The sequence below is a fragment of the Bombyx mori genome, chromosome 17 (genome assembly GCF_030269925.1).
Source record: "Bombyx mori chromosome 17, ASM3026992v2".
Classification (NCBI taxonomy): domain Eukaryota; kingdom Metazoa; phylum Arthropoda; class Insecta; order Lepidoptera; family Bombycidae; genus Bombyx; species Bombyx mori.
Genome location: NC_085123.1, coordinates 1,847,612 through 1,869,564, shown reverse-complemented (window position 1 = coordinate 1,869,564; position 21,953 = coordinate 1,847,612). Strand labels below are relative to the sequence as shown.

Here is a 21,953-nt window from a genome sequence, read left to right as displayed (position 1 = left end):
GATTCGATTTGTAAGTAGTGATTACCTTAACTTGTAGAGCACTAAATCGATTTTGACTATTGATAAAAAATAGTTGAAAAAAAAAAAAAAAAAAAATACGCATTTATAGAAAATCCAACTAAAAAATAAAAAAATAAATTTTAATAAATTTGAATTAAAAAAAGTGTAAGAAAAAATAATTTTATTGTAAAAAAAGCGTGACGTGTTTTCAGGATATTATCAAAATATTTATAACTATTGATACCATGCATAGTTTTTTAAACTAGTATACATTTTTCAAATTTTCAAATTTTTATTTGAATCAGTCGGTAGCTTATCCGAGAAATAGGTGATCGGCGCGCCTGATTCCCTTCTTGGTCTTGACGCAAACACTCCGGGTCTCGAAAACAAAAAATCGCTAATCCTAATTATGCTAGTAAGGATAACGGATCAAACTGTTTAAAATATTGAATTGTCAATGGTCCTTGATAAGTATGCAAAATCTCAAGTAAATCCGATGTTTTGAAGGGGGTCAAAATGATGTTCAAAGATTCCGTTACATACTAACATACGTATGAAGCTAATAAAAGCGTATTAGAAATACTCAACCTATGATTATAGTTTCGAGAAAATAATTAATAGACAAGATATTGTAAAGCGGTTGTAAGTTGGAAAAGGATTTTACGTATACACTTACATAGACGATTGACTATAGAAACATAGTCAAAGTTTTTAAGCACACCCAAAACGCCACTATATTCAATCAAATATAGTTGTTCCCATTGAATTAAATCTGTCGTCAACTTTTCAAAGTTCCAATGGCCAAATTCTAAAAAAGAGCGTAGTTATAATTCCAACATGACTCTTAAATACGCGATTTATGTGTTCTTTGTAAACTATTTTACAATGGTCTGCTTACTAAACTATGTTGGTATTCTGAAAAAGAATTAAAAGAATATAACAATTCGCACATAAGCGCATATAATGATTCAAGTGCACATAACAATGATGCTATAAAAAAAATTTAATGAATGAATAATTTTGTAAGAATTAAGTATATCATTTTGGACGGTAATTCGTTCGAACAAGATATATTTTCGGGTGAGTAGACGAATAGATTATGGGCATCGTGGCCTGAAGGATAATACGCCCGGTGTATTAGTACAGGGCGATACCACTGAGCCGGTGTTCGAAGCCTCTAGGCAGGTACCAATTTTGCTAACCAAATATAATAAATTAAAAACATCGTGTAATAAGAAAAAACAAAATTGGTCAATTTTATAATTTGCTTCATTACTAGTTGTTTTTTTTTATTGCTTAGATGAGTGGACGAGCTCACAGTCCACCTGGTGTTAAGTGGTTACTGGAGCCCATAGACATCTACAACGTAAATACGCCACCCACCTTGAGATATAAGTTCTAAGGTCTCAGTATAGTTACAACGGCTACTCCACTATTCGAACCGAAACACATTACTGCTTCACGGCGGAAATAGGCGGGATGGAGGTACCTACCCGTGCGGACTCCCAAGAGGTCCTACCACCAGTGTAAGGCGTCTTGTGAGCCCGCACGAGCAGCAACCATCACTTCGCCCATTTCTGCCATGAAGCAGTAAAGCGTTGGAATATCATGTCATTAATCATGTGGGCCGAGAACTCATTCATCCGTTCGAAGCAAAAGACCAAAAAAAAACTTCTAACCACCTCAATGTGTCTTGTTCTATTTGCACGGATCTCGAAATAACAAACTATTCACGAATTTATATCAATTCGGATATCTCCCGCCACCAAAGAATACGAGTTTCAAACTATGACTAACACAAGACTACTATGAAGAAAAGAAATCACAGATAACTCAAGTATGACTTCGAATAAGAATAATAATCTTCATATCCAATTTAGTGCTTCCTACGTAACGTGAACCGCTCAATTTTGATACACAAATAAAATCTAACTCTATAATTTTCAGACACGGTCTATTTACAGTTACATCATCATAGAAGATTGACGAAAGATAATAATAAACGTTAAATGCACGCTCGCATACGAACCCCGCCCTATGATTAGTGCTCTGGTTCACGCGACTATTGCTATCCACAATAGAAGTTACACAGAGAGACACAGAGAAAGTTTGTTTTTGGTTTAATTTAAGAAAACAAATGATTTAGACTAGGATTACTAATAAATCGATTAAGTCACGGGAATTATGTTTTGGTTTCTTGAATTTCAAGGTTGAAGCAAGACGATTTCATTACCACATACCATGGTGTGATTAAAACCAAACTACGCTTTAAGCTCCCATTTGTTATTTTTTATTTTACTATCGCGAATGTTTTCGGACAGTTTTCTTGGTCACGAACGTTTTGGAGGGTTATTCTTATCCGACCACGACCGGGCAACGCAAAGCCGGTGTAACTATATTGTAGCTATACTTGAGACCTTAGAACTTATATCTCAAGGTGGGTGGCGAATTTACGTTATAGATGTCTATGGACTCCAGACACCACCTAACACCAGGTGGGTTGTGATCTCGTTTACCCATCTAAGGAATAAGTAAAAAAAAAAATTCTCGGAGTCTCGAAAAAACAAACTGTCTACGTATTAAAATACCTCATTGTCTTGTGCTTATTTTAAATAAAATTCCAACACTTAACCAGAATCTAATTCGAGACAAACAATAAAGGCTGCAAAATTGCCATGAATTAAAAAAATTTAACAAGACAAAAATTCTCATTTTGCTTCTACGAAAATTCACATACAAAAGATAACGAATGAAATGATGAAACGTCGACTAAATTTGATGTTATGCAGAAATGATTCAAACAGCTTAATAGTTCTTGTTTTAATTGGATACTGGTGGTAAGACCTGTTGAGAGTCCGCGTGGGTAGGTACCACCACCCTGCCTATTTCTGCCGTGAAGCAGTAATGCGTTTCGGTTTGAAGGGTGGGGCAGCCGTTGTAACTTAACCGAGACCTTAGAACTTATATCTCAAGGTGGGTGGCGCACTTACCTTGTAGATGTCTATGGGCTCCAGTAACCACTTAACACCAGGTGGACTGAGAGCTCGTCCACTCAACTAAGCAATAAAAAAAAATTAAAAAAAAACTTATTCATGACCAGGTCCAAATGATTGTTTGCGAAAAGGATGTATGTAAAATAAGTTTAAGATTAAACTATAAAAAAAATCTAATAGCATTAATATATAGAACAGTCAGAGGAAATTTTGTACTACCTAGAATGATCTATTGAATGAGTTTACAATCTTCAAAAACGGTGATTTCAATAAGAAATTCCAATTAATTAAGTGCTAAGTCATACAGCTTATCTAAAGGGTTGATTTATTATTGTACAAGTTGATTGACTCTTTTCTGCATAACACATCCGGACTATGCGTTACGTATAACTTGATTATGTATGAAATTTTTACTACTGAATGGGCGGTTGATTCTAAGATAAGATTTTAAACAGCCAATTAGTCGTGCCGGAGAGATGAATGATATAAACTCGAATCTATTAAATTAATTAAAGCGCAGTTTTATAAGTGATATGAATCGGACGATAACATAAAATTCATTTGATTTTGGTCATATTCTAACAAAATGGTAAGGTAGTGTCAACGACCTTTTCTTTTGTTTTATTCATAGCGTGAATACAAATCGTAAATTTTTTGATATTGACAAATCGACAATGCCAAACTGTCTGGGTTTAGAATATCAGCATATTATTATCCAGCCAATGTTCATGATATTACCAAGAACATTACTTAACCAGTTAAAAGTGAGACCTCAAATTCCAAGTCTCAAGGTGTCTCAAGGTGGGTGGCGGCATTTACGTCGTAGATGTCTATGGGCTCTGGTAACCACTTAACATCAGGTGGGCCGTGAGCTCGTCCACCCATCAATGCAATAAAAAAATTTACAACGGACGACGGGCAAGCAGAAGTAATTAGCCGAAGTTGAAAACAGAAACATAAGTTCCTCTGATTTAATTACAACATCTATCTACCAACTCTACCTACATCTATCGACTGTCTAACATTACAGCCTTGCCATGTTACAGCGTAACGCTCCAGTTATATTTAGTTTTCAATACCCAGAATTTACATAAAAAACATATGGATAAACCCGAGCAAATTCTTCTTCGGGACAAGTCTATGCCATTATTAAAATCCAACAGGCTTGTATTATTTTTTCTAGGGAAATACGTGTAAGGTTTACCTCGAAGGAGTGGTGAATTTGTACAATAAAACTAAGTCCGTAGAGATCTGGTTTTAAATTATTACCGGATCCCGTAGACATTATGCGGCGAAGGGCCGGTCATCATTCTCTTCGAACCCCTCCGCTTGCGGGCGCTTGCTGGGCTCGGCGAGTAAATTAACCCACAGTCACAGCCCACTGAGTTTCTCGCCGGAAAATCTCAGTGGGTCGCGTTTCCGATCCGGTGGTGGATTCTACGAAGCACGGCTCTTGCTAGGGTTCGTGTTAGCAACATCGTCAGGTTTGAGCCCCGTAAGCTCACCTACTAGACCGGTGACGCTGATATGGTCTCTCTAGGCCGTCTAGGCCATCAGATTAGGTAGGAACAAAAAAAGCGGCGAAGGAGGTCGTAAAACACGAAGTGTAAGTCCACAGCATACCGGCTATCCCGCACAAACCGAATCGACTGAATGCTTCATGACAGAAATAAGAAGGATAGTGGAAGTGGCGGGCACACATACAATGCGCAATTTTCATTTTTAAAGGAGTAGTAGATTCTTAGCACGTGTACTGCCTCAATTAAAGCAAAACACAGCTTTTTTCTGCTACTTCTCGCCCTTATCCCTCCACGTGGAGTTGGCGCAACATGTTCTCTTTTACTATGCAAGCTATATCTATATACGTCATCTTTACTACTCTTCTCTCGCAAATCATTTTTCACTCAGGACATAAAATCTGTTTAGGATGCCCACTTCTCGGAAAAACACAGTTATCGACTTGAATCCGATCCGCTGGATGCAGGCAGCGCAGGACTGATCTTTTTGGCGAGACTTGGGGGAGGCCTATGTCCAGCAGAGGACGTCTGTGGGCTGATAAGGAGAAGAAGAAGAAGAAGAAGAAGACTTGAATAATGAACGCGTAGCTGCCTTAGTGGATTCGAAATGGCTTGATATATTCAAAGATGCTCTAGTCTTATGAATATTGTAAGCGTTAAAAAAACGCAAATGCGTTTTTGTTCGCGAAAGTACAATGTTAACTGTTGAGAAACGCAATAAGAGTTATGTGAACGACGTTACTTCATTAAAACGATGGATATAAACGAACGTCCAGATTATTCAATTAATTAATGTAAGAAAGCAAGTGTCCGATCGCAATATATTTTTTCGAGGTCAACGAACGGGATGGCACGCGATGTACGCAGTGCAACGGCTGCGCGTGGTGTGAAGTCGCCTTTAATGAACGCGGCCCAAGCATGAGGATTTCGCGTTTATTTAAAAAAAATTTTTTTTTTAGTTATATAGGAATAATTATAGTATCTACATATCAGAGTTTTTAGAGTTTTTAAAGATTTATACTTTGATATTTGTAGCTTATCCAAATTACATGTATTGTATTTAAGTTTTGGCAGCCTGTTAGTGATTGATTGTTTATAGCGTGGACGTCAAGAGGTCTGCATATAAATAAACTATTGCTTGGGATGTCAGTACTCTCAATTGCATTTTAGGGCTGTCCTATCTTTGAGGCTTGAAATTTATGTCTGATTCGTGGAAAGAGTGCAGGATTCCTTGTGGACCTCAATTGCGACAACATGTTAGAATTTAAAAATTTTCATCTCGCATCGCTCAACACATATTATGTATGTATACAACGAGCATATTATTCGCTTGATGTTTCTAACCGCGACACCTTCACTATTCGGTGATGGACTGTTTGACGTTGTGACGTAATTGTGCTCATAAGCCGACGTCGGATTTAGTCTCCCGCTGTTGCCTGTAACTTGTATCGTCTAAAGATTTTATATGACAGTAAATTGCATTTCATCTCCCGATTTTATCGAGCCGCGGACGTACTTAGCGGTTCCGTTGTAATCATTTAACTTATTTCATTTATGTTGTAACAAATAAATTCAGGAGCAGTGAAAGTTAAGAATGTTTAACTTACGGTTGTTGTTAATACGAAAGCCTTTGTAGAAATAACCGAAAAGATTATTAATTTATTACATATATGCCATATGTATGTAAATGCCGTTACTTACCATGAGGCATGTGGTCTAAGTCTAAATTGTATTGTATAACCGCTGTCTCTTCTTTCAAATTAGAATGCATAACTACAAAACAGTGGAGATACGCAGAGTTATTGCCCATTGAAGCCTATTGAAATTATCGATACTGCGATTCAGGTTTTAATTAGATTTCTCTGGTACACCGTTAGCTACCGCCACAGCTATTATTTCGAAGATATAGAACACAGCGAGCCCGTATTAACTACTTTATCAAATTACAGTGTTGACGGCTGTTCTTCACATCAGCACGCCTGATTACTTCATGATAGAAGACAGAAGCAGATAGGAATGTGATTGTGATCAGCCATTTAAAGAATTAAAGCAAGGTGGGACCTGTGAAATCATTCACCTTACTATGAAATAAAGAAACGAATAACAACATCCGAGCTATAGGTACAATTTCACTTTCTCCATCTAACCTATACTTCTAGAAAGATCTTCTGATCAAACTAGTCGGATAGTTTGAGGACTAAAAGTTACAGAAAAAGCGTTTTTTTTGCATAAATGTCATCGACTTCAAATAGGGCTACAGTCCTCAGCAGAATTGAAAATGCTAACCCAGTAAACTGTTCTATTCTTAATACCATTAAAACTCGACCCGCTTTGCTGGTCGATTTTTGATTCGATCACAGACCTAGTAGAAGATATCCCGAAGTTTTGGAGTCTATCCATGGGATGTTACGACAGTAATTCATTGTGATGTAAATATAACTACTAACATAGGTCTAAGTCTTATTAACAATTTATATGAGTCATGGTTACTTGCAATAAAAACATTATTATTATTATTATTATTATACGGAATCTAGATATACACAAGCACATCGACAATTTCATATTGAGGGGTGAAAGACTATTTGGTCTAAGCGAAATTTTTGCAATTTTATAGGAGAGCCATTTAAAGTTTAAAATTTAGAAAAAAAAAAAATAACAAAAAAGCTTCTTCAGCTATTTGAATGGAGTAAACCTAATTGAAGGTCAATTAAAAACAACTAACTATTGATGATAATACCAAATAAAACGGATCTTTAATTACAAAGATAAATGTCGCGTATTAAGCGTAATGTTTTTTTAATTTTTTTTAGTGCTTAGATGGGTGGACGAACTCACAGCCCACCTGGTGTTAAGTGGTTACTGGAGCCCAGATACATCTACGGTGTAAATGCGCCACCCACCTTGAGATATAAGTTCTAAGATCTCAAGTATAGCTACAACGGCTGCCCCACCCTTCAAACCGAAACGCATTACTGTTTCACGGCAGAAATGGGCAGGGTGGTGGTACTACCCGCGCGGACTCACCAGAGGTCCTACCACCAGTGAATGTCGTTTAAACCAAATAGCTTTTCACCCGTCGTTATGGTAGATCTATTTCTTCTTGCACAGAAACAATATATGATTATGTAAATTGAAACTATAGTATTCTCAACGACAGGTTTCATATTTTTCGTTGAATTTAATTACAATTAATGTCTTTATAATTACTTACGGTTTGTTCGCACGCTCTCGTTCTGCACAATCGTTTTTTTTTTTTTTAAATTACTAGCATTTGCCATGTACAAGTGTCTACAGTTTAAATTAAGATAATTTGCATTCAGTTTTTACAGTAATTATCTTTGTGGTTATAAAATCCATGGAAAACGCTGATCACTCATCGCACGGGCCAACGTACACTGAACTATTTTTGAAAGAAAAAAACACATGTAAAATATATTAGTAGGCAGCGGCTTGGTAACCACTCACCATCAGGTGGGCCGTATGCTCGTCTGCTTACTAGGGCAATAAAAAAAAAGAAAAAAAAAAAGAGGAAGTTCTCGATTATTTTCGTTCTTTCGTTCGTTTCATTCGTTCGATTCTTTTCGTTCGTTCAGCGAAGCGGGCGAGTACGGCTAGTAAATAAATAATGACATTTTCAAACTAAACTATATATTATCATGTTAATTATTGCCAATAGTGGTGTTTGCGCCCATATATACATTAATGTAGCTATTCTTCTTCTCAGTCGTGTCACTCTTGACAGAGTGGTCGTGATCGTCATGTAGTGTTGGAAGGGGCAGACTTGATGCGTCTCACGATGTCGCGCCATCTCTCCCTGCTCGAGGCCATTCTACTGCACTCATTTAGGGGACCTCCCACTGCAGTTTTAATTTGGTCGGTCCATCGCATTGGTGGCCTCCCGCGCGGTCTTGTACCATCAACGCTTCCCTGTACAACGAGGCGTTCTATGGACCGGTCATCTCGTCGCGAAACGTGTCCGAAGAAATTCACCATTCGAGACTGTACTATACCAAATAGACGCTGCTTGATGCCGAGTTCCTGAAGTATCGAGACATTTGTACGAAAGTCGGTCCACGAAACTCCAAGCATTCTTCTCCAGCACCACATTTCCAGAGCGTCTATTTTCTTCCTTTCCACGTCTCGCACGGTCCACGTCTCAGCAGCGTATAGAAATATAGAGAATATTAGTGTTCTAACGAGCCTGATCTTTGTGGTTTTGGTTATGTTTTTATTTCTCCATACTTTCCTCAGCCCGTCCATCGCCGACCTCGTGACAGCCATGCGCCTTCTGATTTCGTCCATGCATCCGCCATTATTTGAGATTAACGCCCCAAGGTATATGTAGGACTGGACCACGTCACAACCCGCTATTTGAGTCACGTCCGGCGAGTTATTCATAGCGCGATCGACAATCATCACCTTGGTCTTACTGCGGTTAATCTTTAATCCAAACTCAAGGCTCACACGTTCCATCCTCGACAGTAACTCCCCCAAGCATTGCGCATCAGTTGCAAACAAAGTGGTATCATCCGCGTATCGCAAGTTTGCAATCCTATACCCCCCAATTGCTACACCATCTGTCCAGTTCTCCAAAGTGATGCGCATTATGATCTCTGTGTACGCATTGAATAAGAGCGGCGATACAATGCAACCTTGGCGAACCCCAGCACTTGGATGGAAGTTATCAGAGAGAACGTCATCCGCGCGCACCAAGGAGCTATAAGATGAGCTAATAAAAGCGTCTCAAAAAACGTACCTTAGGGACCGGCTCCTCACTCCAGCCTCCGGAATTCGCCATTCCTTCCAACAAAGCCAGCTCGCTGCAACAAAGAAAAAAAAAGTTTTTTATTATAAATTATCTGATACTTTGTATATTATGCACGTGGTCAATTAGATTTTCGAGATCTCTTTTTACCCTGTGGTAGGACCTCGTGTGAGTCCGCACGGGTAGGTACCACCACCCTGCCGGTTTCTGCCGTGAAGCAGTAATGCGTTTCGGTTTGAAGGGTGGGGCAGCCGTTGTAACTATACTGAGACCTTAGAACTTATATCTCGCGATGGGTGGCGCATTTACGTTCTAGATGTCTAGGGGCTCCAGTAACCACTTAACACCAGATGGGCTGTGAGCTCGTCCACACATCTAAGCAATAACAAAAAAAAACTTAAAAGCTTATTGAAACACATCTTCCAGCCGACGTGTCTTCCTGTCGACTCTAGACACTATTGGGTTTGCTTTAGGTATTTAGTAATTAGGTAAACTTATTGTTTAGGAGGATTTGACATTGCTTCTTTTAGGTAGGTCGTTCGAAAGTGTAGGTTTTTATAACTCTTGATTGATAGAGATCACGGAACATCTGATGTTAAATGCTCACAAGAGATCATAACGAGGGGTGTTAGGCTATTTGGTTTAAGCGGCATTTCGCTTAATACGCCACATTTTTCTCTGTAATTAAAGGATTTTATTTGGTACTAGCGACCCGCCCTCGCTTCCCTTCGTCGCAAGCGACGGGTTCGACGAGGACGGTGACCGAAAAAGCTGTATAACGCCTGATGTTAATCATTTTCAGTTACGATCACATGTAATAAACGCTATCGCCTATAACTTGCTCCACGCGAAAAACCTAATTCCAGTGAAGCAAAACCGACGGAGCAGCACCAAGCATTAGCTCAGCTATCACCGTAAAATGACGTTTTCCATCGATACTATAATAATAATAATAATAAAGAATTTGCAAGATGTACAGTGCAATCTCTTGCAATTGGGCTTGGATTGCGAGGAGGAATTGTATTTGAAGCAATCGAGCGGGATAAGTGGGTCGTTTTGATTTAGTACCACTTGCACAATTCTCAGTTTGGCTCTCTCTCTGACCACAGTTTGTGTATTTTGAGGGGCGCGATTAAAAACAATTTAGCGGTTTGCGCAATCGAGAATTGAAATGACTGATTGAAACGAAATCGGAGCGATTGCAAATTTAAAACGGTTTCGAGAATTTGGCTCTCTTTCTCTCTCTCTTTCTCCGTTTTATTCTCGTATAGATGACGACTCGGGACATTATTGGGTCTCATACGTTAAACCTGAAGCTTTATTATTAAATCAATATTCTCAGTCAAAGGGTTGGTCCAAAGAGCAATGGACAAGTGGATACTAAGCACCTCCCATCATTGTCAACAATTGCATCCCCTAGTTCCATGGGAGTCGAAGGGTTATTGCACAAACGCAAGAGGTAATGATAAAACAAAATGAATTTAAACTAAAACGAAATCGGTGTAAAATAAAAAATCACAAAACATTTGTAACTAAAATGTTCAAGTCTTAAAACTAATCAGCTAATACTGCCGAAAAATATTATTACGCGCTGGGGTTCGGGATAAATAAAATTCTACCGAAGTATAAATTAAAGCTGTATTAGCACTTAGAACACTTAAAGCACTTCACAAACACTTTAAAATTCTGAATTCACTTCTTCCGCTTTGCTTCAGGTGATCCGTTCGCTGTTTCGCTTCGAGTAGCTACGATTACTGACTGCCTGCGTGCCATCTCTGCAACGGTTTTATAGTCGATACGACATCCCTAGAATTATCGAGAACATTCCTCACAAGTCGAGTATTTTTTATGTGTGTTTCCGCTATCGGACAATAGATGGCGTTACTCTTATCGGCATAACAATATATTATAAATACTTCTGAAAAGTGCCAGAAGTAAAATCGTCTCTAGATGGGCAGACAGATTATTACTGGTGGTAGGACCTCTTGTGAGTCCGCACGGGTAGGTACCACCACCCTGCCTATTTCTGCCGTGAAGCAGTAATGCGTTTCGGTTTGAAGGGTGGGGCAGCCGTTGTAACTATACTGAAACTTTAGAACTTAAATCTCAAGCTGGGTGGCGCATTTACGTTGTAAATGTCTATGGGCTCCAGTAACCACTTAGCACCAGGTGGGCTGTGAGTAAGTTCACCCATCTAAGCAATAAAAAAAAAAAAAAAAATCCCATGTAGGCAATAAAAAAAACGACATTTCGGCCCATTTAGATTTTTAAGTAGTTGAGACAGTAAAGATATGACAGTAATGACATGCGACATAATGTAGTGTGCGCGTTGTGGAATGTATGATTGCTTCGCGACAAATATGATCTAGATGGCAAAGCCGACCCGTACGGGCTCACATTACACGTAATTTGCAGTAAATAACTGCTGTGTATTGCGGTATGCTGACAGTGAAGTCGTCGCGGCCTAAAGGATAAGACGTCCGGTGCATTCGTATCTAGCGATGCAACGGTGTTCGAATCCCGCGGGCGGGTACCAATTTTTCTAATGAAATACGTACCTAACAAATGTTCACGATTGACTTCCACGGTGAAGGAATAAAATCGTGTAGTAAAAATCAAACCCGCAAAATTATAATTTGCGTAATTACTGGTGGTAGGACCTCTTGTGAGTCCGCACGGGTAGGTACCACCGCCCTGCTTATTTCTGCCGTGAAGCAATAATGCGTTTCAGTTTGAAGAGTGGGGCAGCCGTTGTAACTATACTGAGACTTTAGAACTTATATCTCAAGGTGGGTTGCGCATGTACGTTATAGATAACTATGGGCTCCAGTAACCACTGAACACCAGGTGGGCCGTGAGCTCGTTCACCCGTCTAAGCAATAAAAAAAATCCTCCGAAGCCGCAGGACAAGTTTATTGAATGAATGAATCGGTATAAGAATGTCAATTATCAAGTAATTACTAACTTACTATAACAATTAGATAAAACAATATTTGAAATATCTAGAATTAAGTTCCGTATAGATTTCCGTCTGTACATAAATCAATGATTATGTAAATTCGTAAGTATTTTAGGTTGTACTGTGTTGAAATTAATTTTGCTTTCGTTTTCGTGTGCAATTAATTAGTGTAATGTTATATTTACGCTGGATAGTTGAATAATGATTAGCCTAAATACCATTGGTCTCCTATTGGTGGTACGACGTCATGTGAGTCCGCATAGGTAGGTAGGTACCGCCGCCCTGTCTAATTCTGGCGTGAAGCAATAATGTCTTTGGGTTTGAAGGGTGGGGCAGCCGTTGTAACTATACTTGAGACCTTAGAACTCATGTGTCGAGGTGGGTAGCGGAATTTACGTTGTAAATGTCTATGGGCTCCGGTAACCACTTAACACCAGGTGGGCTGTGAGCTCGTTCACCCATCTAAGCAATAAAAAAAAAGTTTAAAGTTGGAGCACTTCTCACTGCATCCGGCAGAGCATTCCACAATCGAACCGCCTGGACGGTGAATGAATAATCAAAGATTCTGTTTTTTTTTTTTAATCTGTTCCCTTGGGACTTTTTCTTATATATTTTATATTTGTGAGCTATCGTTATCCTTAGTGCATAGGTTTTTGCGGTGGGTGGCGGAATTTACGTCGTAGATGTCTATGGGCTCCGGTAACCACTTAACACCAGATGGGTCGTGAGCTCGCTCATCCATCTCAAAATATTAAACCAAATCGTGGTCTATTGAATCATCTGTCGTTTTCACTATTAAACTAACTTCAATACATACAACATATCCCTTTTTATACGTTCTAATATACACAGCAATAAAATTTAATAATTGAATTGAATTAAAAATAATGTAAGAAAAAAATATTTTTATTGTAAAAAAAAGCGTGGGGTGCGTGGTATCAGTAGTTATAAATATTTTATGAACAGATATGAATGAGTAGAAGGGTTATTTTGATAATATCCTGAAAAACACCCCACGCTTTTTTACAATAAAAGCATTATGTCTTACACTATTTTTAATTCAAATTTATTAAAAAAATCTATTTTTTAGTTGCATTTTTTATAAAAGCGTATTTTGTTAGTTTTTTTAGTTGAATTTCATTATTTTAATTTTTTTATTTTTTATTATTGAATTGTCATCGGTCCTTAATAAGTATAACCAAATCTCGAGTTAATCCGACGTTTTCAAGGGGTTCAAAATCATGTTCAAAGATTCCGTTACATACCAACATACATACGTCTGAAGCTAATAAAAGCGTATTAATAAAATGGCAAGCGTTGAGCGTAGTTTGATCACCCACGCCCGCGGCCCCAGCGGTACTGGCTAAGATCTAAATTACATATTTCACTGTACTGGCCGAGATATTTGTGCGTTGTGTATTGATACATTAGCTTTGAAACGGCCTGAGGCATATTTTACGGTGTTAAGAGGTCTGCTCGTCACAGCGACCGATCTTACGCTGACTGCATCGTTGTGGCGAAGATTGGGGGGGGGGTATGACCAGCAGTGGACGACTGTGGGATAAAAGAAGAAGAGGTTTGTTATATTGTTCGTAGTTTAGCGGGTATTTCAGGAACTTTTTCCTTATTTTTTATTGCCGTATAGGCAGACGAGTTTTCTTGGGTAAATGCGTAGAGCAAAAGAGTCACGGAGAACGACGTATGGAGGAGGAGGTAGACGAGCATACAGCCCACCTGATGGTGAGTGGTTACCATCGCTAATGGACGTCAGCAATGCCAGGAGTAGAGCCAAACCGCTGTTTACCGTTTAATACCCTCCACAAGGCTCGTTTGAAGAAGTGACCGGTGCTTGAGGTATCTAAAAGCAGCGAGAGTGAGTCCGGGGGATCCAACAAAACATGTTCCGGGTGACCGGCGGCTTTGCATTTATAGTGTTTGAAATAATAATGACAATTAAAAATGCGAAATTGAATCGTAAAATATATTGTTGTTTTTGTCTCGTGAAGAAAGTTAAGATTTTGATTAGTTGGGTGGACGGAGCCCATATCCATTTACAACGTAAATGCGCCACCCAGCTTGAGATATAAGTTCTAAGATCTCAGTACAGTTACAACGGCTGCCCCACCTTTCAAATCAAAACGCATTACTGCTTCACGGTAGAAATAGGCGGGGTGGTGGTACCTACCCGTGCGGACTCACAAGAGGTCCTACCACCAGTAAAGTATAAACAACTAATGACGAAAATACTAACGTGAACATTTGTTTAGTATGTATATCATTAGAAAAATTGGTACCCGCCTGGGACTCGAACACCGATGCATCGCTCAACATGAATGCACCGGACGACTTATCCTTTAGCCCACGACGACTTAAAAACACAAAACTAGTTGTGTTTTTTACTAAAGCAATTCACACTAAATAGTGATATCATATCCTGACCTTGTTACATAGATGGCGTTAATTATAGGTTCTTATATTATGATATTTTTTCTGCACCACCCATGCGTTTTTGCAGCCGACTGTACCGTACAGCGTAATAAATATAGTTGTTTCAAATCAAGGTTAGGTTCTGTTTCGATTATTGCTTTGCGGTTTCGAAGCGTGCTCGGTTTGAAAGCTATTGTTTTTGGTCCGAACGACTATGTGAAGTCGACTTGAGGTTTTGTTTTACAATAACTATTTGCAAGATGAAAAATTTTACCTATACGTACCTAGGGAAGTTTAGAGATGCGTTTTGTAAGATACAAGTTTAAAAATGAAGACTTAAATTTTCATGTCACGCGTAATTTCTTCTTGGGTTTTCGCGAGGTGTATGTATATACACAAAACTTACACAGTTAAAACTCGCGTTTATTATTTTCGTCATTAATTGTTTATACTTGCTCATCCGTGAAAGTTGTTTGTTTAAAACATTGACAATATAACGACAATAAAAACTCGAGCTTAAGCCATGAAAGTTGCCTTAACTCATTTCTGATATTTGGTCGTAGTACGCTTATGATGTCTATAGACTCCTGTAGTAATTTAACACTAAGCCTGTATTATCCTTTTTTCTATCTTCTGTAATGTAAAATAAGTTTATGCATAATTCCACACTATAATTTCGCACATAGCTCGTGGGTCTACATCTGAAAATGATCTATCATTTGTGTTCGATTTGAATCATCTAGAATATCTTGTGAAAGCTCAGCCATCGACAAAAACGTACGGCTTATTTCATGCCACTGTGGCTTCGTAACTCAATTTATAAATAACAGTAATGTTTGCGATCTGCGACACGTCAACGTTTTTGGCCTGGTTCTGACTACGATACCCGGAATGTGCATGGTCAAGGAGTGTTCATTACCGAGCTTGAAGTAACTTAGGAAATGAAGATGGCTGGTTTCGTAAACGATACTTCAAATATCGCGTAAAATATGCTTTTAATTAATTATGGCCTCTTGATTAATTTGGATGCCTAAACGATCAGCTGACGCGCGGGTTCGATGAACTTGTGCAACGCGGTACACTCGCCAACAATAGTAAAATAATATTTCGTGTCAATTTAATTTCTTCACTGAATGTAGTCGATTTCTTCTTTTAGGCCCTACTGTATCATGTTGGGTTCAAATAAATAAATTAAAAAAGGAGCCCTTTCAGCATAATGTGCTTTTGTTTCTTGGTTAAACTTTAAAGCGACATTCCATTGCGAAAGAATGTCCAGGAGAAATTTTATAGATCTTTTAATAAAATAAAAACTCTTTCACGATCTCTGAACGTGCTTTTAAAGTTCAGGGACGAATTTGAGGCAATTTCAATATAATGCAATAGCATATGACGGCAATCAGTAGTGTTAGAGTGAGATATGCACATTTATTCCTTTGTGTTTATATAGTACTACTGAGCATCAACGGAAAATGTTGACTTTAGTGCAAATTCTTTCAAAATATAATGACTTGTAGTTTCAGTTATTTTTATAGACAACTTATTTACTTATTGCGTAAAAAATATGTCAATTTCTGTTAATAAGATGCCTAACTTTGCCTTATTTTGTATTTAATCTGTGTTTTAGTCTTTTAGAAATACATTCATAGTCATTATTTTCGGATTCATCTTTCCAAGACTCTTCTAGAAATTTCGGTGCCTGAGTAAGAAGATCGAAGAGAGAAATCGACATAATTACTTCAGCGTGTTAATTTTGGGGTGTTGATTATTATGACAAATAAATGAGAATCGATCGTGCACTGAAAAATGAATTTCCTTTGAATAAATTGGTGTCTGCCTGCGGTATTTGAACAGCAAGCGTTTTATTCTATAGGCCACGACGATTCCGAAGCGTACCCAAATATTTAAATGAAAATAGTTTTTACCCGATCTGACATAAAAGTTATATCTGCTTAACTGCGGACCTGTGCTCACAAAAAGATGTGCAACGGCGACAGTAAATCGTAGAGTCGTGAACGCGGTGGGTCATGTTTACGTTAACGGGATTCAACTTCTAACATACAACAAATACTATAATATATTATTATTTCTGTACCTATTTAAATTGAATTTTAAACTAGTATCTTTCTTCTTATCTCTGCTATGTGGTGGATCTCACGCTATCTCTCGTTCAAGAATGCAAACGATACGGATATTACGCGAGGGAAATAATATATTATTATGATTTAGAAATTCGTGGTCTCCACGGAAAACTGACTGCTTATTTATTCATAACAAAACGCGAGATTAATCTGTATAAATAGTTTTAATTATGGCTACATTGTTTTTTTTTATTGCTTAGATGGGTGGACGAGCTCACAGCCCACCAGGTGTTAAGTGGTTACTGGAGCCCATAGACATCTACAACGTAAATGCGCCACCCTCTTTGAGATATGAGTTCTAAGGTCTCAGTATAAACGACTCCGACGACTTCCAAAAAAAGACAGCATGATATTTTATAGAAAGAACAGCTTTAAGCTGTATAAATAAGGCTGTTAGGGAAATCGGAGGATACCTATGACAGTGACAGACTCGAGATTAATTTCATTAATATTAATAAAGGCTAATTTCGTGTTATTAGGAGGATTCGTTTCCATTTCGGGGAATAATCGCAAATGGGCCTTGTTAAAAGGTTTACTTTGGGACATTTTTTTTGTTTTTTTGTAGGTTCACATAACTGGATAAGATCGATCAATTGATCCTTTTGGGTGTGAAAACAACTCGCGTAAGGTCGGTTGTGAAGTAGTCAGAATCCGACTTTTTATTTATTAAATAATAAAATAACAATACATAAAAAAATTAAAAAAATATAAAACCCCAAATAAAAACTAACAGAAAACATTGAAATAATTAAAAAAAAAAGAGGGAAATGAATGTTGAAAAAAAAAATATGATGTCTACAGATCAGTGTGGATCTCATAAGAGAACCATGTCCAAAGAAGCCGCGTTCGTGTCATTCATTTCGATTACATTTATCACCCTTAAACACTATTAACAACTAGCTGACCCAGCAGACTTCGTAGTGCCTCAATCGATAATTAAAAAACTTAAACTTATTATAAAATAAACTTAAAACAAACAAAAGGAATCCGTCCGATGGGGGACACATCAAAGGAAAAACAAAATCGTTATTTTTATTTAATTCCCAGCATTTTCATATTTATCTAAACCTTTTAAACCTTCTCTGGATTTCTACAAATAATTCAAGACCAACATTAGCCAAATCGGTCCAGCCGTTATCGAGTTTTAGCGAGACTAACGAACAGCAATTCATTTTTATATATACAGATTATATCCAACTTTTTAGACTATAGGAGTTTAAAGAAAAACATTCAATAAACCGGTGCATAGTAATAGTTAAGTTTAATCCGAACGAACGAAGTGTATTCAAGATATGGCTGGTAATTATGGAATCGAATGAAAACAACTCGATAATAACTCGATAATCGAGTACATTGTATTTAATTGGAGTTTCATGAAGTCGAATAGCCGGCGTTTTCAAGTTTAAAGCGATAGCGTCGATTTTAGATTAATTCATTAACGGGTTGTTCGTGTTGGAATCCCGTACGGTTTGATACCAATGTTTAGTCTGTTTCAGTTGTATTTAACAGATATCGCGCTGCTTCATGGCTTTTTTATTGTCTAGATCAGTGATTCCCAAAGTGGTCTATATCGACCCCTAGGGGTCTATGACAACCTGCAAGGGGTCTACGTCAGCGAAAAAAATTTGGGTCCACGATAGTGGATCTCAACACATACACTGATAGTACCTATTTACTTACATCATACTATCTTATAATATCAAGATATCATTCATTAGCCGAGGAGATTTAAGATTAACCCTTACAAAATTGACGCCAAATGTTGATAATTTATTATTAAAGCATCAGGTTCATCCTTCTCACTAAAAATATTGACTTATTGCTTATGTTATTTTATTTATAGTTTATTTTATGTTACGTATATTTTACATAACAGATACAAAATTCTATTTTGAGTAGTTTTTATTTAAATTCAATTAATAAATGTATAAATTAACCTGTGTTTTTACTTTAAGTTTTTAACACTAAGCTTTACTACAGTTAGAAATTTACAGGAAATCAATATCAAGTAAGTAGGGGGTCTACCCAACACGGAAAAACATGGCAAGGGGTCTACGACACAAAAAAGTTTGGGGAACTCTGGTCTAGATGGATGCGTGAGCTCACAACCCACCTAGTGTTAAGTGGTTATCGGAGTCCATAGACATCTACAACGTAAATGCCGACATCAACTTCGAGACATGAGTTCTAAGGTCTCAGTTTTTACCCTTCAAACCGAAATCCATTGCCCTTTACGGCAAAAATAGGCACGGATGTGGTACCTACCCGCGCGGACTCACAAGACGTCCTCCCACTAGTAATTGCGCAATTTATAATTTTGCGGGTGGCATTAGTGGTATGCTCCCTTAGACAGAGCCCACTGAGTTTCTCGCCGGATCATCTTAGTGGGTCGCGTTTCCGATGCGGTGAAAGATTTTGCGAAGCACGGCTCTTGCTAGGGTCAGTGTAAGCAACACTCCCGATTTGGGCCCCGTGAGTTCACCTATCAGCATAGGTAGAAAAATTAACAAAAAAGTGGTATAGCCTTTATAAGCTTCATTACCGACTTAATAGCAAATGGATCGCGAAGTCAGCTCAGATATGCCTATAAAACCTTGTTGTTTAGTGGCTGTGGCTACTGTTATATTGGTTTCTGGTTCGATCCCATTACGAGTCGATACTTTTCTTGAACATGTCCAGTTTTGGAGGTCTGAGTGTACTTGTACGAAAAAAATATATGCATGTTTTCCCTAACTGTAACACAGAAGAATATGCTGATAGGTCCCTATCATATAGATCCCTACCCTGCCCATTTTTGGAGGGTAATAGCTGTCCCTTGTTGAATTGTGGAACACTCAATACCGATTTAGACCTTATGTCCCTAGGTAGAGGTCACATAGAGACTTCTATGGACTCCGATAAGCACTTAATATCCGATATACTGTTCATGTGTCTGAACAATAAGAAAATAATAAACATCGGGTCTTTGAATACAGAACCAGCATTTAAAAGCAAATCGTAAAACTTTATGATGTAGTGAATCATCGACATGACTATTCAGGACACAAAACTTCGAACAATAGAGTAAGTAACTTCTCAGAAGTAATATAAGCTTACGGTAATCCCAAAGTTGTGTTAGAAAACCTCTAATCTTATCTTCTAATCTAGCACCGGTCAGCTATCCCGTGATAATTCGCTGTGGTCTCTCAGGCGAGACGACACGGGCCATATTTAAAATTATATATCTATATAGTAATAGGATAATACGTGAAGCAAAAACTTTGTTCCCCTTTGTTATGAAAACTGCGCAGATGGACGAGTATGAAATTTCCCACACTTATAGAGAATATAGAGAAGGAGTGCAGAATGCTAATATCTTTTTAAAATTATGCATAAAAAATACATACATTAAATCAAAAACAAATACATTACACACACTACCATGTACATGACACACACACACACGCATATATACTCTTTTGCTTAATTTCAAACTTTTGTTATTGTTTAAAGTCTGTGGTCAATTTGAGAATAGATTAATATTGTTTGTCTTTAATATTATTTGTCTATAGTGTAGTCTTGGCGAAATGTGATTATAAGTATAATAGTCTTTGACAATAGAACCTGATAATGTTCAAACTTATAATTTCAATTAATTATAGTCGAATTTCGAGTACTAAGGGACCACTAGTTATACCTAACTAATTTCTGAAACAGCAGAAGAAATAAATTCAAAGAGTTCCACACGATTGATTAGAAGATCTTTTCTGAGGATATGCAGAACCTGTATTCGTGCCGAAGGAAAATAATTTGAACACTTAATTTAATTTAGGAAAAATAAAGAAAATGAGAATTTTTTGTCGAGTACTTAAGTCGATGATGATCTTGATAGTTTCTTTTATAGGAAGAGAAGCAGCAAGTATTGTACCAAATTAAAATAATGATATTTTACCTAAGCCCTATTTCTTTCTTCCTATTTCGGCCGCGAAGAAAAGGTCCATTTTGACTTAGGTTACATTAACAGTGTTATACTAATGCCATTGATACTTCGATCTTATCCAAATAGTGCTTCTGTGGTCTTTAGTACTCCTTCACTTGGCCAGTCAACTCACGCGACACTAGTCTTCGTTCAGTGATTGAATTTAGACTATGTTCAGTGATACTACAAGTTTTAGATTTACATTACGTTCTGAATGTTCTGATTTGCTTTTGTTATTGACATTAGTTTTTTTTTTTTATGATTGAAGTATTACTGGTGACCCGGAGGCCTTTTCAGTTTCACCAGGACAGGTGGGCGAGCAAAGGCTCAGCCAGGAGGGGTGGGATTTGCTAACAGCTGCCCGAGCGCCTCCGAAGGAGACTTAACAACTCAAGAGAAGCTGCTTCGCGAATGATATTGACATTCGTGAATAAAGCTCACTATTACAAGAAATCGATCGATCGAATTGCCGATCGTCAAATTAAAGAGAGGCGGCGGAGGGCGATCCAGTTTCACAGGTAGCTAATAAATCAATTCAAAAAATATTTTTCGGTTCCACTTGAATCTATAAACTAATAAAGCATTGACGTAATGTTGGGCCCAATAAATTATTCTTAACGATCCGGTTTTAAGATTGGGACAATCATTACATAGCAAAATCGAGATTTATAGCTCTTGTCTCGAAGCAGGTCCTTCCAGGCTTCAGTAGATGAGTCCTTTCAGCCAACCATTTAAATAATCTTGATCGGAATCCCAATCACGTCGAAGATAATAATAAATTATCAGCGATAAGTCACGCACGCTCATCTGACCCCAAACCAGGATTCTTTGTACAATGGGAACCAGAGATTGATCATCATCATCACTGTCGGCTACTCTTGGCAGAGCAGTCGTGGTCATGTGGAATCTTTGTTTATATTTTACTTATTTATTTATATGATCCTTTTTTATTTTATATTTTTTAGAGACTGATAACTATATTTATGTAAATACACACACAGAATACCTACAGTCATGTGTAACGATAGACGACGAAGATAACAAAGATCAGGGGCTCTTAAGAACACAAATATTCTCAAAATTTTTATACATAATATAATTATATAAGTTTAAAACAAAATTAAATTAAAAATAGAAAAACTTAATCATTTTCCGTTTTTAGAACCTATTTGTTTAGGAAAAAAAAAACGGTA

At 37.6% G+C, this 21,953-nt stretch overlaps 1 protein-coding gene across 4 annotated transcripts in view; it reads right to left on the bottom strand.

Moving 5' to 3' along the window:
- LOC105841728 (uncharacterized) overlaps nucleotides 1-21,953 on the bottom strand; it is a 134,455-nt gene that overhangs the window by 18,932 nt on the left and 93,570 nt on the right. For all 4 annotated transcript variants that reach the window (XM_021348237.3, XM_062673243.1, XM_012690978.4 and 1 more), the window contains one exon: nucleotides 9,270-9,333. In XM_021348237.3, the coding sequence (XP_021203912.2) occupies nucleotides 9,270-9,333 (64 nt within the window). The remainder of the gene's footprint in view (nucleotides 1-9,269; nucleotides 9,334-21,953) is intronic.